Here is a 17563-nt window from a genome sequence, read left to right as displayed (position 1 = left end):
CCTGTGAAAGAGGGCCTAAGATTAAAATCAGTGAGCTGCCAGGGAGCCTTGCTCTGTTTGGGCACCGTAGACACTCTCACCTCCTTGAAACCTTACAAACAGAGGAAATGAATGCTCAGAGAGGTCAGGGAACTCTGGGAGGTCACACAGCACAGAAGGGAGCCACATATTAGCCCATTTTACAGATGAAAACATGGGAGTGACTCAAAAAGCTGAAGGACTCTTTGACCCCAAGGCCCACCAGCTCTAACCATCTGACACAATGCCCCTTGGAGAGCCATGGAAAGTTCTCTGGCCCTGCTGTCTCCAGGGAGGTGGTTTAGGGACCCAGCTGGGCCCATGAGGGCCTCTGGCTTTACTTTGTGGAAAAGCAGGCAGCCCCAGGCACTCCTGGGCCAGACCAAAGGGCAGGCTAGGCCCTCACATCAGCCCCATCCTCTCACCTCCCTCCCTGCTGCCCCCACCCTGGGGTTCCACTTGACCCTCTCTCCTTCTGCAGACGTCAAATGTGAGGCTCCCCGCTGGGACAAAGCCTGGGGAGGGGTCCTCCCAATTACAACCTTGAGATTGGTTGGATGGAGTCCGGGTGCCCACGGAATCTGGAGGCAGAATTTTGCAGGTTTGCATCCCTACGTCGCTACTTCTCGGCTATGTGACCGTGGGGAGGATGGTGGGGAGCATCCCTGCAGGGTGATTGTAAAAGTGAACCAAGAAATCACAGGTCAGGCCTCTGGTCCTCAAAGGAGCCCTTATCGCCTGTCTCAGTTGGCACCATGCCCAGGCCATGGGCTGGAGACTTCTCTGTCAAATGGTCATAGGAGGTTTATAGGTAATATATATCATATATAAAGCATGCAACTCTTTGGAAGGGGTCCTTGGCAGGGTAGGTGCAGTGGGGGTGCAGCAGTCAGCTGCCTGCCCAGGGTTCACCCCCAAGTTTGGGCATATCTTATTGTGGTTTCTAGTCACCACACCACCTGAATCCATATCCTGGCCAGGTGGGGTCTGCTCACTCCGCATTGGTGATCTTGACTCACATGCTAAGTAAGCCCTTTTCTCCAGGCCCAGAGAAGCTGCTCAGGCTTCCCATGAGCTGTTGTCCTGGAAGGGGTCATGTGGTACCTGGGTCACAAGGGACATGGTACCAGGAACAGGGAGACGCCTGGGGTCAGAGACACCCCTGGGCATCCTGGGAAGGGCAAGCGCTGTGTTGAGCAGGGGTGTGTAGAGTCCAGCCCCTACGCAGGCAGCCGAGAGAGGAGTGCGTGCTAGTGTTCCCACCGCAGGGGGTGGGGGAACGCGCCCAGAGGCGGAAGGAGCTCGCGGAGACCCTCAGGGGCGCCGGAAGGGGCGCGCGGGGCGGTTGGCCGCGGCCGGAGCGGCGGCCGTTGGCGAGCGGCGGCCTGGGCCAGGCGAGGTCAGGCGTCTGGCCAGGCCGCGGCCACCATGACCAAGGACTCGCCCAGCCCTTTGGGCGGGGGCCGCGCGACACCCAAGAAGCAGGCTACTCCGGGCCCGGCGGCGGTGGCGGTGCTGGAGGAGCAGAGGAGGGAGCTGGTGAAGCTGCGGGCCGAGCTGGAGGCGGAGCGGGTGCGCGGGCGAGCCGAGCGGCGGCGCTTCGCGGCCCAGGCACGCCAGCTGCGGGAGGAGGCCGAGCGGGAGCAGCAGCAGCTGGTTGACCACCTGCGCTCCAAGTGGGAGGCCCAGCGCGGCCGGGAGCTGCGGCAGCTGCAGAAGGAAATGCTGCGGGAGCGCGAGGCCGAGATCCGGCAGCTGCTGCGCTGGAAGGAGGCCGAGATGCGGCAGCTGCAGCAGCTGCTGCACCGCGAGCGTGACGGCGTCGTGCGCCAGGCCCGGGAGCTGCAGCGCCAGCTGGCCGAGGAGCTGGTGAACCGCGGCTACTGCGGCCGCGCGGGGGCGCCCGAAGTCGCCGCCGCGCAGTGCCGCTGTCGCCTGCAGGAAGTGCTGGCGCAGCTCCGCTGGGAGACGGACGGCGAGCAGGCCTCGCGCATCCGCCACCTACAGGCGGCCCTCGACGTGGAACGCCAGCTCTTCCTCAAGTACATCCTGGAGCACTTCCGCTGGCACCCCGCTCTGTCCGGCGTCCCCGACCCCCAGGCGGTGGAATCTTCGGAAGAGCGGTCCCCCGAGACCGCCGTAAAGTCCGCACGTCGACTCGAATCCCTCGGCAGCCTGAATGCGGGCACCCGCGCACGCTCCCGCTCCCTCGAACGGGTGCCCTCGGCGAGCTCCGGCTCCCCAGACAGCCTGCTCCCCGTGCGCGTCAGCTCCCTCGATTCCTTGGCACCAGCGAGTTCCCGCTCGCTCGACAGCACCCTGAGTCGCCCCAAGGCCCCGGAATCCTCCTCGCCAGATGCCTCCATCCTGGGCTCCCTGTGCCCCCCGCAGCCGCCACCATCGGAGCACAGGAGACCTGACGACCCACCAGGAGGGGAAGAGTCCAGGAGCCAGACCTGCGAAGCCCTGACTCCTTTGTCGCCGGGCCAGGACTATGGCGAGCTCGTGAAGCAGAACTCAGAGCTGACCGAGGCGTTGCAGGTGCTGGCCCTCCGCTGCTCTAGCCTCCGCGAAGAGAACCTGAAGCTGCGGCGCGCTGGCTTCCGCGACGAGGCGGACGAGAAGGTGAAGCGGCTCAAGGTGAAGCACGCCGAGCTAACTGGCCTCGCGCGACGCCTGGAGGACCGGGCCCGCAAGCTGCAGGAAACCAACCTGCGGGCTATGAGCGCGCCTGTGCCCGGCGATAGCCTTGCTGGCCTGGAGCTGTGCCAGGCCCTCGCCCGCCAACGCGCGCGGGACTTGTCGGAGCAGGCGAGCGCGCTGCTGGCCAAGGACAAGCAGATTGAAGAGCTGCGGCAGGAGTGCCACCTGCTGCAGGCGCGTGTCGCCTCAGGCCTCAGCAGCGCACAGCTCCCTGGCGGGGGCGCCGCCTGCGCCCTGTGGCTTAACGTCAGCGACTTGGACCGGTTGCAGCGCGAGTCCCAGCGGGAGGTGCTGCGCCTGCAGAGGCAGTTAACACTGCAGCAGGCCGCCAGCCACGCCCGGGAGGAGGCAGGCGGCCAGAGCGCGCCCCGCGAGGAGGCGCGGCGCCAAGTGGAGGCGCTGGAGCTGGAGCTGGGTGCGCGGCGGCGAGAGTGCGAGGAGCTGGGCGCGCAGGCGGCGGCAGCGCAGAGACGCGGCGAAGAGGCCGAGGCACAGCTGCAGGCGGCGCTCCGCCAGGGCTCCCGGCTGGCCACGGAGAACGCACGGCTGCAGGCCCAGGCCGACTGGAGGCGGAAGGTGGCGGCCGAGAACGACGATGTGCGCGGGCAGCTGGGCCGCGCGTGCCAGGAGCGCGATGCCGCCGGCCTTCTGGCCGGGCAGCTGCTGCAGCAGGCGGCTCAAGGGCAGGACAGGCAGCAACAGCTGCAGCACGATCTGCAGAAGGCCCTGTATGATCTCCAGGCTGCCCGGGAGGAGATGCGGGCACTGCAGTGTCATCCTGGTCACCTTCCCCAGGAACTCCAGGGGGGCCCCCAGGCCCCAGAATCCCAAGTGAAAAGTTGGGAAAGAACCAAGTTTCAGCCAGAGCCTGAAGACCAAGCATCATCCCAGCCCAGCAGGGACAAACAAGAGAAGAAGGGAGACTCCCTGCAGGAGAACCCATTTGCCCTCAGGGAGCCAGCCAGTGCCCCCCAAGTGCCAGACAGAGGTCCAACCAGCCAACCTCTGGACTCCAGCCCCCACACCAAGAAAACCAGCTCCCAGTCGAACTCCTCCTCTGAGGTGGAGTCCATGTGGGCCACTGTGCCATCTTGCCCCACTCTAGATGTGGACACAGCCAGCGAGGTGGAGGACCTGGAGCCAGATAGTGTGCCCTTGACCCTGGAAGTGGGGGGCTCAGAGGCCCCTGCCACTCCCAAGCTCAAAGTCTTCCTGGCTCGGTATAGCTACAACCCATTTGAGGGGCCCAATGAGTACCCTGAAAGTGAGCTGCCCCTCACGGCTGGGGATTATGTATTTATCTTTGGGGACATGGATGAGGATGGCTTCTATGAAGGGGAGCTGGAGGACGGCCGGCAGGGGCTGGTGCCATCCAACCTGGTGGAGCAGATTCCAGACAGCGACATCCTGGGCTGCCTGCCCCCTGAGTCCCCTGACCATGGCCCCACTCGACTCCCAGCCAGGCAGGGCAAAGCTTCCAAAGATGACAGTGGTCACAGCCTATTACCTGGGAAAGCGCAGGGGACAGTGGACAGGGGGCCATGCCAGATAGTGTGGGTGGGCTCTGAGACAGGAGTGGCAAGAGAGAGCTCAGATGCCAAGACGGAAGACTGCTGGCTGGGCTCTTGGCAGAGTGTGGACGAACAAGGCTTCTCCAAACCTCTTCTGGGAGCCAACCAGATCCTTTGTGTGGCCCCCACACAACTTCGTCTGAGAAGTATTGCAGCCACATCGGCCGAGATCACCTGGGGTGGCAGCAGCTACCCCCACATGGTGTACCTTGGTGATGTGGAGTGCACCCAGACCCCAGCGGGTGTGAGCTGCTACACCTTCCACCACCTGCATCCTGGCACGAGGTACCAGGCGCGAGTGGAGGTGCGCCCACTGTGGAACTCGCTGCAAGTGCGCTGGGAAAAAATGTCCTCCACCATCACCTTCAACACTCCCTTGGCAGGACCCCCTGACCCACCACTGGATGTGCTGGTGGAGCGCCACACCTCCCCAGGCCTCCTGGTGGTGAGCTGGCTCCCTGTGACCATCGATTCGGCAGGGTCCTCCAACGGCGTCCAGGTCACTGGCTATGCTGTGTATGCCGATGGGCTCAAGGTCGCAGAGGTCACCGATGGCACTGCTGGGAGCACCCTGTTGGAATTTTCCCAGCTTCAGCTGCCCCTGATGTGTCAGAAGATTTCAGTAAGAACCATGTCGCTTTGCGGTGAGTCCCTGGATTCGGTGCCCGCTCAGATCCCTGAGGACTGCTTTTCCTGTCTCCAATGTCCAAAGACTTCTCCCTTTAGCTACACCTGTGGGGACCCATCCACCTGCAGAGTCACCTTCCCCATCTGGCCTCAGAGGCTGGCGCTGGCTCCCCTGAGTGCCAAGTTCAGCCCCCACACCTCTGGAAGCTGCGGGGAGCCCCAGGCCCAGTTCCCAGAAGCATTTCCTGAAGAACCCCCAAGGAGGCAGTCCCTGATGCCCAAACTGAGATCAGAGGGACAATGTCCAAGTGCAGGGTTGGGCAGCCAAGCCCAGGGGCCCACAGAGCCCCAGGAGCTCTGCATGAAGGACCTGCTCTTTCAGAAGGATCCCCAGAACCACAGGCTGCCCCTGCCCAGAGGCCAGGCTTGGGGAGAAAACTGCTACCAACACACAGGCACCAGCCCGAGCCCTGCTCTGGGAGGCACCCGTCTGTCTCCTGAGTGTGGGCCCCGGAAGGAGCCATGTCAGAAGAAGACTGTCCATGAGAAGGTCCTCAGACAAAAGCAAGATGCCCCTGTGTCTGCCCCTGCCCCACTGGGTGCCAGCCAACGATACATGTCTGACTTCTGTGACATTTTGCATGAGGAAGTTGGGCACTTGTGTCTGTGGGCCACAGAGGGGCAAGAGCAGAGGAAGGAGCTTAGGAGCCAGAGTGGGCGAGGTCAGGCTCTGGGGGGCAAGAGAGAGTGCTGGCTCCGAGAGCCCAGCTTGGCGCTGTATTCTGCTCCATCCAGCAAAGCCATCAGGATGTCCAGGGCTGACCCCCCTGCACTGGGAACGAGGGTGGACTCCCCAGCCAGGGTCTTGGTGGCCCTCTCTGATTATGACCCCCTGGAGATGTCTGCCAGCCCTGAGGCTGCAGAGGAGGAGCTGGCTTTCCAGAAAGGGCAGTTATTGAAAGTGTGGGGCGAGCATGATGGGCAAGTGGGCAATAGCCCTGAGCACTTGGTGGCCGAGGCTGAGGTGGGCACAGAGTGGACTGGCAGGAGGTGGCATTTGCCGGGACAAGGGCCTCTGCCCTCTGGGGCCCGCATTGACGACTTTGAGGGACTCACCAGCCCCCTGGGCTCCTTCCCCATGCCTCTGGGGAGCTCCAGGAGGCCCTCCCTGTGGACCCCAACCACCATGATGGCGGCTCTGGACTATGACCCCAGGAACGGGCAGGCAGGGGGCTCGGTGAAGGGCAAACTGTCCCTGAGGGTGGGGGATGTGGTCACAGTCTATGGGCCTGTGGATGACAAGGGATTCTACTATGGAGAGTCAGGTGGCCACAGAGGCCTGGTCCCAGCTCACCTGCTGGACCACGTGTCCCTCCACAGAGTGAGCATAGCTCCCTGCCAGGGCAGGGACCTCTGGCCACCCTCGCCCACAGGGACCACCACCAGCACCCTCCCCACTTCCATGAGCAGCTCGTGCTCCACGAGGCCCCCTGCAGAACTGACGGCAGCCCAGGCCTCCCCTGGTCTCCAGAGTAGCAGGGCAGAAGTCTAAACTGAGTTGCTTCCAAAAGAAAGCCAGCAGCCCCCTGAGAGGTGGGCAGGCCGGTCTCCGTGGCGGGTGTTTGGAGAAGTGCCTCTCTCTGCAATCTGTCAGTAGGCGTTCTCCTTAGGAGTTTAGCCTTATTCACCCATTGCCTTGTATGAACATCTCAAGAAAAGCCGCCTCTTAAAAAGAAAAAAAGTGACCTGAATGTTATTTTTCTATCTTATGTTCAACTCCTCATTAAAATGTTCATGGAAAAAAAGAAAAAGAATATTTTAGAAGCAAAAGTGCAAGCAGGGAAACAAGCCTGCCTCTCCTCACTGTCTGTGCAGGGCCCTCGAGGGCTGCAGACACATGTTCCCGATGGAGGTTGGGGGTCATGATCTTTAGGGGGCTCAGCTCAGTGTCTGAGGGTCCAGCAGAGAGTCAGAGCTGAGAAGCCGGGCATCACTACAGGTGGGCTGTGCGCCAGGGCTCAGCCCTTTGTGGAGGGTGGGGTCAGAGCCCCCCAGCTGGGGGCCCCACTCCCCACATTAGTAACGGCCCCCTTTCCCCAGGGCTTCTCACTTCTGAGGGGCCTCCCTGGGAGGGCATGTCCACATTCACCCCATTTACAGAAGAACCCCTGAAGCCAGAGGGTCCCCTGGTTTCAGGTCACACCACTGCAGAGCCACTTCCTCCCATGGTCCTCCGGGATGCCCTCTCTGGAGGGCGGGGACCAAGGGTGGTCTTCATTCTTCTCTACTTCTGCTTGATGCTCCCACTTTTCCCCACGTCCCCGCTGCTATCAGAGGAAGGGCACCACCTTCCTGGGGGACAGGAGGAACCAACCAGGGCATCCTGGCTGGAAGAATTGGAACCACAGGCAGGTTCTCTGGGGATTTGGTGGATCAGATCTAGAATGTTCCACCACCCTGTCCCCAGGGCTAGAGATGGGAAAAGGGAAGGGCAGGCCCAGGGGGTCCCTCAGCCTGACACATTCACTGCTGCTTTATCCTCAACACTGGAACCAGTGTGGTGTGCACACACACTGACCACTTGTGAGCGAAAGCTGCGGGCCACGACTGGGGAGGAAGGCGTCCACCCAGGGCCACTCTGGTCCTCTCTCGCATGCAACCACCACGTCTCACAGTGAGAAGTCAGGCTCAGAGGCTCCTCAGCTGGCTTGAGGAGAAAACCCAGACTGGCTCTCAGTTTCTCTTCTTTAAAATTGTGATAAAATATATGTACCATAAAATTTGCTATCTCAACCATTTTTTAAGGGTACAGTTCACATGCATTAAGCACATTCAGACTGTTGTGCAACATATCACCAGGACTCTTTTCATCTTGCAAAACTGAAACTCTACCCTGTTACCCAACTGCTCCCCTTCCCCCTCCCTCAGCCCCTACTTTCTGTCTGGACCAATTGGACTACCCTAGGGACTTCACCAAAGTGAACTTGCACAGTGAATTTTGGTGTCTGGCTTATTTTTCCCAGCATAACGTCCTCAAGTTCTATCCATGTTGTAGCCAGTATCAGTTTCTTTCCTTCTTTACAGCTCAATACAGATGGACTACATTTTTTTATCCATTCATCCGTCCATGGACACTTAGGTTACTTCCACTTTTTTGGCAATTGTGAATCAAGCTGCTGTGAATGTGGGTATTCTCACAGCTCTTCTCAGCTTTCATGGTTTTTCAAACCATCAGAGGATGATGAGGAATAAGAAAACTGCTAGGAGTTCCTGGGCTCCAACTTGTGAGGGAGGCTCAGTGGGATGCTCATAGTCTACGGGTGGACACCAGTATGGTTTCCATGCACTGGAAGGGCAAAGAATTTAGCAAGAGAATAGAAACTGAATCCAGCACTTTCCAAATTGAATACAGGAGCTGTCATTCCATGGGAACCACAAACAGAACCCAGCAAGAATTATGCTAGCTTCATTGTTCCATCCCTTTTTACTTAACCTCCTTCCCTGACCATAAGCCCAGATGGCTCACCTTTTCCCAAAATCTGCACAGTAGTTTGTGTCATGGCCATGAGTGTGTACCCCCACCCTTCACTCCAGCCTTCACTTGGCTTTATTTTTCTCTGTAGCCATCACCCACCCTTGGTATGTTACCTCTGGTTTTCCTTTGTTCCATGTCCCACCGCACAGCCACATCGCCCCCTGCCAGGTGATGTAAGCCACATGAAGGAAGGGACCTTTCTGGCTTGTTCATTGCCCCGCACATAGTAGATCCTCAGTAAATACAAGCTGAATGAAGGAGAGAGTAGTTTTTGACCATCCTCCATGTGTGGCCCCTGGGCAGGCTCCGGATGCTCACGTCACACCCTGGGCTGCCCCATCCCTGGAACAGAGTCAGACATGGACCCCAAGCAGAAGAGGAAGGCTCTCCTGATCACAGGGGCTGGGTAGGTGAGGAGGGGGGCATCCTAGGCAGCAGGAACAGCCAAAGCTGAGGTCCAGGTGCATGAGAATAATGAGTGATTGCACATCTGGGGAAACTCAGAGACCAGCAGCATGGGGTCGGGGGCAGGGAAGGAAGGGACTGGGGACAGGGCCCCCTCTCCTGGAAGGGCTTCCAGGTCCCCAGGAGCTTTCTCATGCTGCCACCAGGGGGCAGCCTGAGTGTGCTAGGGGCTGCTCCCCAGGGACTGCCCACCTGGGCCCACACCTGTCTGCTCAGGCCCTGAGCCCCAGGGTCAGGGCAAGCTGGAAGTCAGGAAATGTCTCTTTGACCCAGCAGACCTGGGATTCAGGCCCCACCCAGCCCTGTTCTCTCTCCTCTCTCCTCAGAGCACCCTAGGGAGCCCCCGCATACCCATAGGGGCCATCCCTCCAAGGGACCCGGGGCCGACATGGGCCAGACACGTCTGACACCCAGCTGCAGGAAAGACTCCACTTCACTCCTGCAGTCCTGCAAATCCCAGTTTCCCTGGGGTCACAGGAGGTGTCAGTGACTGAATAAAGAAACGTAGCACCTGGCAGGCTGCAGGTGGCAGGGCCACGGAGCAGCCAACTGGGTCTGAACCCTTGCTTGCCAGTAGACACTTGGGAGGCCTCTCTGAGCCTCAGTTCCCTCATCTGTGGCAGGGTTGGGGGCAGGAGGGTTGTTTTGAGCAGATCATGTGTTCAGAGTGCTTGGGCCAGAGTCAGGATCCAAACGAAGACCAAGAAAGCTGATGAGGACAGAGGTGGCAGGGGTCCATGGCTTGGCAGGTGGTTGTGGGCCCAGCTTGCTTCCCCCAGGGGCCCTGAGGACCTGAGGGCTTTAAGCAGGGGCAGGGAGAGGCCACGCATGTCCAGCGAGGTGAGCAGCTGGGAAGGAGCAGATGCCTGCACCAGGCCCCTCCCCAACTGACCAGGTGACCTGGAGGCCCAAAGCCTGTGCAGGCCTGCCCAGGACGGGATGGAGGATGGAAGCCCAACTGGCCAGAGGGCAAAGGAGGCTATGGAGTGGGCAGATGGGCAGTGTTCGGAGAGTCTGGATAGTTCTGGAGCAAGGGTCACTGAGCCTGTCCTGGCGCCGGCCACTTCTGCCCAGGGGCCTCTGCTCAGCACCTTGCCAGCCCTCCCCCTGCCCTCCCCCATCACTTCTCATGAGAAACCTTGTTTCCTTCTCACTCCCCAAGAGCAAGAGGGACTTAAGGAAGCAAGAGCCACTGTCGTAAACCAGCATGAAGTGGTCACGGCTCCTCTAGCCTTTTCCAAGGCTCACCTGGAGCCTCCAGCCACCAGCCCATTTGTCCCCCTCTGCCCCTCAGCGACCTGTCCCCCTCACCCTCTGCCAATGTGCATCTTCCAAATGTAAGGTGAGCTGATCAGTTTCAGAGTCCTTATGTGAAATCTGTGTTCCTAAGCACACCACGGTGGGGGGGGGGGTCACAACAGAAGGAGTTGAGATACCTCTGAGGCCCATTTGAAGCTCATTCTACCTTTCAGGCACACCCTCTTTCCCTGTCTCACCCCTTGGAGGTTGGATTTGGAGGCTGGGTGGGGGTGTGCAGGAGATCAGGGGTTCCACCTAAGGTAGAACCCTCAGGGGCCAGCTCAGTTCTCATGAAACCAAGTATGTGGCCAGGTGGAGCTGGCTCCAGGAACCTGGGCATGGAGGGCTCCTGGGGCCACAGTGACACCACTGACTCCCCAGTCAGCCCCACAGGTCCAGCCAGCCTCCCGGCTCAGCTCTGCCAGTCCCAGTCCCAGTAATGAGTGGGGTCAGCCATGGGTCTGTGCTGGGAGGGAATGCCTATATTTGGAGGGTTCCCTGCTCTCAAGAGCCCTGGCCTCTGATACCCAGCTACAGGGTGCTGCACCCTATTGTGTCCTGAGCCTGCAGGTAAACTCCCCTTAACTAGATCCTCGAGTAACTGACCACCTGACGGGCTGTGCCACCTGCCTGGGCGTTCAGGACATTGACCCTGGCCTGGGGGAACCCTTTGGCTGCATCCCCTCCATTACGGTTCTTTGGTCAGAGGGTGCCCCCTTGGGGGCAGGGCCCCTCCTGCTCAGTTTCTTCTTTCCTAAAATTGGCCTTCCAGCTGCTCTGCCCTTCAGCCAGCTTGCACTCCATCATGTTTTGGGGTGGGCAGCCATCCCACCCCACCCGCCCTCTCTGGATTCAGCAGCCCCTCCCAGGCACACGGATGGCCTGCAGGCATGATCCCCATGCTCTGGAATTACTCATTAACTCTGCTGCCTCCGCTGTCAGACTGGGTCTTATTCCTCACTGCACCCTCCATGCAGGCATCCCGATCCGGCGTGAGGCAGACATCAAACCAGATGCCGCCTCCAAAAATGGTTGGCCTGGGGCACCTGGTGGCTGCACTTCCCAATGAGAACTGACCTTTGTGGGGCTCTCACCATGTGCCTCAGCTCAGGTATGCTCGAGGCCAACCTATCCAGAGGGTATAATTATTTCCCCTTTTTACAGATGGAGAAACTCTGGCTCAGAGAGGGGAGGTCATTCATCAAGGTCGTTCACAAGTTGGTGGCAAAGCAGGAGGTCTGAACCCAGGTGTGTCCCTTGGCCCCTTGCCCTTATCTGGAAGATTATCTGCTGGGGGCAGGGCCTGGGTCTAGGGAGGAGGCCAGAGGGAGGGACAGTCAGGAATTCAAATTGGTAGAGCTGGCTGGGGGGAGGGCGGGAGGTGCCTGGGAGTGGCCAGTAGTTAGGGCTGGGGCAGCAGAGCCCTCTGTGAGCTGCACAGGGTGGGGGAGGGGGGAGCAGGGAGTGGGGAGCAGGGATGGGGCAGCAGGGCAGGCACAGACTGGACTGCTGAGTCAGAGATGCCCTGGGGTCTCCAGGGAAGGTTTCTGGAAGGTGGCGTGGGCTGGGGCCAGCAGAGGCACCCTAGCGTGGTGGGCCGAGGGGCAGAATTGGGCGCTGAGGCCCCACCCCAGGACCACTGGGATTTAAGGAGAAAGAGGCCTCAGAGAGGGCAGGGGGCCACATTTTCCAGAAGCAGGGAGTGGTCAGCCCCACAAGGTCAGGCAAGATAAGGGCCGCTGGGCCTGGCCTCCCTCGTGACTGTGACCAGAGGTGGCTGTCACAGCCCTGGGGCTTCCTGGTGTTCAGGTCAGGAGGGAGTGAGCCCCTCCCCCACTGCACAGGAAGCCCCACTAGGCCCTGGGGAGGGAGGAAGAGGCTCCCCAAAGAAAATGGCAAAGCTGGAATTTGGCAATTCCAAGCACCCCCCCATCCTGTGCAGCCTTGGTCCACCCCCATCCCTCTGGCGACTGGGCAGAGCTCCCAGGACCCTGTCCTCCAACTGGGATTCTGGAGGGGCCTGCTCTCCTCTGCTGCCCCCTCAGCTGCCGGAGAGGAAACTAAATGGGACATCTCCTCACCTTGGCTCCCCCTTCTGTCCTGTGGCACTGCTCTCTGCCCACATTTCCCCTCTCCTCACCTACTGAAGCTCCGCTGGGCTTCTGCCTGCCCACCTAAGCCAACTGAGTAGACACTGCTATCAGCCCCATTTTACAGGTGGGAAAACTAAGGCTGCTGGAGGTCACTTCTAGGATAGCTGTCTGGTCAGTGGCATGGCCAGGATTTGGATCCAAGTCCAATTCCATGGGCTTCCTTCAGAAGCATAGACCTGCCAGGCTTGGTCTCCACCCTGTCCATCTCAGAGTGACGACTGGGCCCCCTCCTTCATCTGTCCATTCACCTGGGCCAGATACAGGGGCCACAGCGTCCTGCAGGTGGACCCCACAACAGACCCTGCCAGTCTAATGGGGGAGGCAACCAAGAAACCGAAGAGCAAGGTTGGGGTTGGTCAGAAGCAGAAAGCCGGGGGTCTGGAGGAGTTTGCGAGAAGTAGGGGCAGGCAAAGCTTTCCAAGACAGGGAGGCAGCCTCACTGAAAATTGTTTTTTCTTCACTTCCCAAATATTTTTCTAAAAAAAAAAAACAAAAGTCATAGATAGACATGCAGGAACAATTCCAACAATACAGGAGGACTTGAGTTAAAGCTGAAGGCGCCCTTCCTGCCCCTCCCCCAAGCCCCTCCTCCTGTGGGTCTATGCCCCAGCTTTCTTTATAAGCGTGTATAGGAATGGAAACACGCATATAATTTCCAGAAGCCATAAATGTGATTACATCATTCATACTGTTTTTATTTTATTTTATTTTTAAGTGAATCTTCCATACTGTTTTGGATCCTTCTTCTTCCACTTAGCAGGATGTCGTGGCCGACTGAACAGTAAACATTTCACCCTTCTTTGTCTGTATGCTGAGTGACAGTGTCACCACCTTCAGTTGGGTTCCAGGGCTGTCCTGCCTTCCCCGCAGCCTCTCCTCGGTTACCCGTGGGCTGGTCTCCTTCACATTCCCCCAGCACAAATTTGCTTACCACCCCGGATGCTGGCCTGGGCACTTACCACCTCCCATGGTCCCCTGCCCTTGGCACCTACCCACCCAACCTCCTCTGGGTGCCTCGAAAAGCCTTCTCTTCCTTCAGGAGTTTAGATCTGCTGCTCCCCTGCCTGGCCTCGCCCTGCCTCGCACTTGAGTTTGGCCTTGGGGTCTCACCTATTCATTCACGCACCAAATCATTACTAATCACGTCGGAGCTGGCTGCATCCTAGGTACCGGCTGCAGCCACAGGCAGTGGCTGCTCCTGGTTCTCGCGGAAGTCATAGTGTCGTGAGAGCCACACAGCCCGTACAACAACAAGGGCGTCCACGGTGGTGCAGGGAAACAGAGCTAGGATGAAGGGTGAGGAACAGCTGTTCTGGAGCAAGCAGTCAGAGAACGCTGGGCCAGGAGGGGCGCTGGAGCCGATGCTGAGGGACAGGGTGCCCCGCAGTGGGCACTGCATAGGCCCCGCAAACCAGGGCAGTCAGTTTCCCTGCTAGGACCTTGCAGAGCAGCCTGCATCTCCCCATCAAAGACAGTCTGCTGGGTCCCCCACTGTGCTGTTCACATGGTGCCCATGTCCTCAGTGTCAGCAACTGTTGCTTGAATGGCAGCCCAGTGTGGTGGCCCCTCTTAGACTAAGAGTGGGGCCGTGGGAGGGCAAAGAGAGGGGAGGTGGCTGGTGAGGGAGGGGGCCTGTCACAAGGCAGGGCCTTCAACTCAGATAGTGCTGTTTTAAGAGGCTGCACTGAGCTCTTGCCTGTCGGTGGGGACCTGGGTTCCAGCTCAGTTGTGTAACTTGGGCAGATGGCCTTAACCTCTTTGAACCTCAGTTTTCTCATCTAGGAAATGGGGTAGTAACATACCACTCTCCGAAGTGGTGATGAAGAGTAGCGAGCTTCTGTGTTTGAAGTGCTTTGCCTGTCCCTAGAGTGAGGACCCAACACTGGGAGCCACTATCAGCAGTTTCAATTGGGATGGGGCTGTTGCTCTTGCAAGAGAAACTGCTTCCCAACTGAGTGACCTGAACGCCAAGTTTCTGCAGTGCCACTCTGTCACTTGTGTGTACCACCCGCACCACATCCCTTGTGATGAGGAATGAATGAAACCCACATGGTGTCAGAAGCAGCAGATGGGGTAGGTCGCTACAGGAGGGAAGGGAAGTCAGGAGGAAACTCATTCATTCATTCCTTTGACATTTCATTGAGTGCCTATTCGGTGTCAGGCATGAGCTGGGTACTGGGTCTATGAGAAGGAACAAGATAAGGTGTTCCTGCCAGGATAGGGGAGGGGGACTTCCTGAAGAAGGTGATGTCTGAGCTGGGTAGGGGTCTCCAGGCAGAGGTGGGGAGGAGGAGGAAGGGTGGCCCAAGCAGCAGGAGCCCTGGGTGCTCAAGTCCAGAGGTGAGAGGAGAAATCGAGACACATGAAAGGAACAGAGACTTTTGCAGTGTGGCTTGGGGCAGTGTAGAGGTGGGGAGAGGTGAGATGTGATATTGTATGGGACATACTTATAGTAAAATATTATTAGTTGTTTACCTGGAATGCAAATTTCAACTGGGCATCCTTTTTATTCCTTAAATCTGGCTGTTGTATTAAGAAGTAGTTATTTACCCTTTTGGGATATCTTGTGTTTCCTTTTTGTCTTCCTTCCTTTCTTCCTTCCTTTCTTCCTTTCTTCCTTTCTTTCTTTCTTTCTTTTTTTCTTTCTTTCTTTCTTTCTTTCTTTCTTTCTTTCTTTCTTTTTCTTTCTTTCTTTCTTTCTTTCTTTCTTTCTTTCTTTCTTTCTTTCTTTCTTTCTTTCTTTCTTTCTTTCTTTCTTTCTTTCTTTCTTTCTCTTTCTTTCTTCCTTCCTTTCTTTCTTCCTTTCTTTCTTTCTTTCTTTCTCTTTCTTTCTTCCTTCCTTTCTTTCTTCCTTTCTCTCTCTCTCCCTCCCTCCCTCTCTCTTTCTTTCTTCCTTCCTTCCTTTCTTCCTTTGTTTCTTTCCTTCCTTCCTTCTTTCTTTCTTTCTATTCAAAAAAGATGACTGTAAAAGAAGTGCATGAGCTCTCCCGCCCTTACCTGAGCTGCCCTGTGTGACAGAACAGTTGCCCTTACTTTCCCCAGGGCTTCCAGAGCCTGATTCCACTTCACCTGCCCAGCCTTATCTCACTGAGCCCTCCTGGAACCCAGGGGCAGGCGCCATTACTATTCCCAAATGACTGATGATGAAAGATGATCAGAGAGGTTAGGTCCAGTACTAGATACACAAAACCCACAGGCTGTTGGCACAAAATATACACCTGGTTCTTTCTGCCCATCCCCACCACAGTGTGATTTTTATATTTCCAGGTTAATTTCCACCCAAACGTAATCTTACAGGGTTGCTGTCATATAAAATAACATTTTAAAATATATTTTTAAAATGTTATTTATCTATTTTTATTTTTTATTTTGGGGGGAAGTAATTAGGTTATTTATTTACTTATTATTTTAATGGAGATACTGGGGATAGAACCCAGGACGTCATGCAGGCTAAGCAAGCACTCTACCAACTGAGCTACATCCTGCCCCCAAAATAACATTTGGAAATCCACCATTTTCACTTAATATTCGATCAAAAACTTCACCCCAAGTTTTTAAGTTTGTGTCTATGTAATATTGCACTAGAAGTGGGGAAGTAACTATGCTTGGACTTTATAAAGTGCTTGGCAAGAAATGGGCTTGGGGTGGGCACTGGAGGTGGGGACACCATGTAAGGCTGCCCAGTTACCAGAACAGAGACAGTGAGGGTCTAGCTCACTGAGATTTAGAACTTTCCCTGCCCCTGGTCTCTGGACTTTTTCCACCCTCTGACTTTAAAAGGAAAATGTACTAAGTATGGAAACTTCGGAATATTCTGGGAAGTTAAAGAAGCAGGAAAGATAAAACCTCACTCGCATGATATGAATCGCTACACCATTTGGGAAAAGTACACCTGGCAGGACCTATTCAAATTGAAAATACCTACATATCATAACCCACAGATTCTAATTCTAGAAAACCATTCTACATGACTAGAGGTAGGAGTACGTGCAGATATATATCCAAGAATTTAAACATCCAAAAAAAAAAAGTTTCAAAAACAAAAACAAACTAAAAAAGTTCCAAACTATCAATAACCTGAATAGCCGTGATTAAGAGAACCTCCACACTCTGGAATCTTGATCAGCTATTAAAGAAGGAACACAATCGGTTAATAAAGAACAAATGTGGACATGCACTAGAAAGATGTTGTGATGGACTCTTAGGGGACAAAGAGCAAATGTAATTTAGGTTCTATAATGACTTACAGTTTATATAGTATATTGTCTTATAGTTTCAAAAAAGTAGGGTCTTTTTTTGTAACATGTTGAACAGATACGTGTTGACTTCAGAGTGCAGATGTACTACTGTTAATGATACTTCAGAGGACAGATGGGAGAGGAGAATTACTGACTTTTAAAAAATGTATTTCAATATAGCTAGAATTGTTCCAACTAGAAATGTTACCTTTATAATAAAACACACACTAAAACATATGTACATATATACGTATATAAAATCCCAAAGCCTAGGGGACATCTCTGTAAACGTTTTGATGTATTTTCTTCATTTGCTTTTCCATGGATCAATATTTTGCATGCATCCAGTACATGCAATTTTGTAGTTTGGTTTTTTTTCCGCTTAATATCATTTGCATGCTTCTGGACGTGCAATGGTATTCTTAAAAACACCATTCTTAGTGGCTGCCTAACATTCCATCATGTGGATGATTTAATCAGTCCCTACTGTCAGACGTTTACTTTGTGTCTGACTTTTTTCATGATTATAAACACTTGAAAAATATGATTGTACATTAATTTTTGGACCCCAAATGAAACAAGTGACCATTGAGTGCTTAGTCTCAGGAGTGCTCCTGGCAGTGGGGTCCAAGCTTACAGTCTGGTTAGAGAGACAGATAATCAGGCACACAGACCACAAATGTGGTTAATTTCCTTAGAAAAGAATCCAGGAAGAGGAATTACTGGACCCAGGGGGGTGACCATTTAAAAAGATTTTTATTTTGGGCTCAAAAGTACATGAGAGTGATTATTCACCAGACCCCTGCCTGTATTTGAAGGTTATCACTTGAAACTGATTTCTAATTTGTTCCAAAAACAAACAAAGCAACTTGTAGTTTTAGTCTGCATGTCTTTGGTTAGTAGGGTGATGAGTTTTTCAGTACTTTCTTCTGATAGTCCTCTACTGAGCTCTAT

General features: G+C 55.7%; 1 protein-coding gene across 1 annotated transcript; it reads left to right on the top strand.

Moving 5' to 3' along the window:
• The first annotated feature begins 1446 nt into the window (after nt 1–1446).
• LOC105095291 (RIMS-binding protein 3A) lies at nt 1447–6711 on the top strand. The gene has a single exon (XM_031443166.2). The coding sequence runs from the start codon at nt 1447–1449 to the stop codon at nt 6469–6471; it is 5025 nt and encodes a 1674-aa protein (XP_031299026.1). The 3' UTR covers nt 6472–6711.
• Nucleotides 6712–17563: the final 10852 nt, after the last annotated feature.

This window comes from Camelus dromedarius, chromosome 31 (genome assembly GCF_036321535.1).
Source record: "Camelus dromedarius isolate mCamDro1 chromosome 31, mCamDro1.pat, whole genome shotgun sequence".
NCBI lineage: Eukaryota > Metazoa > Chordata > Mammalia > Artiodactyla > Camelidae > Camelus > Camelus dromedarius.
The sequence above is the reverse complement of the archived record's forward strand: the minus strand, read 5'-3'. Positions and strand labels throughout refer to the sequence as shown.

Excerpts from the sequence above, each read along its gene's own strand:
- LOC105095291 (XM_031443166.2), top strand. The coding sequence starts at position 1,447 with ATGACCAAGGACTCGCCCAGCCCTTTGGGCGGGGGCCGCGCGACACCC.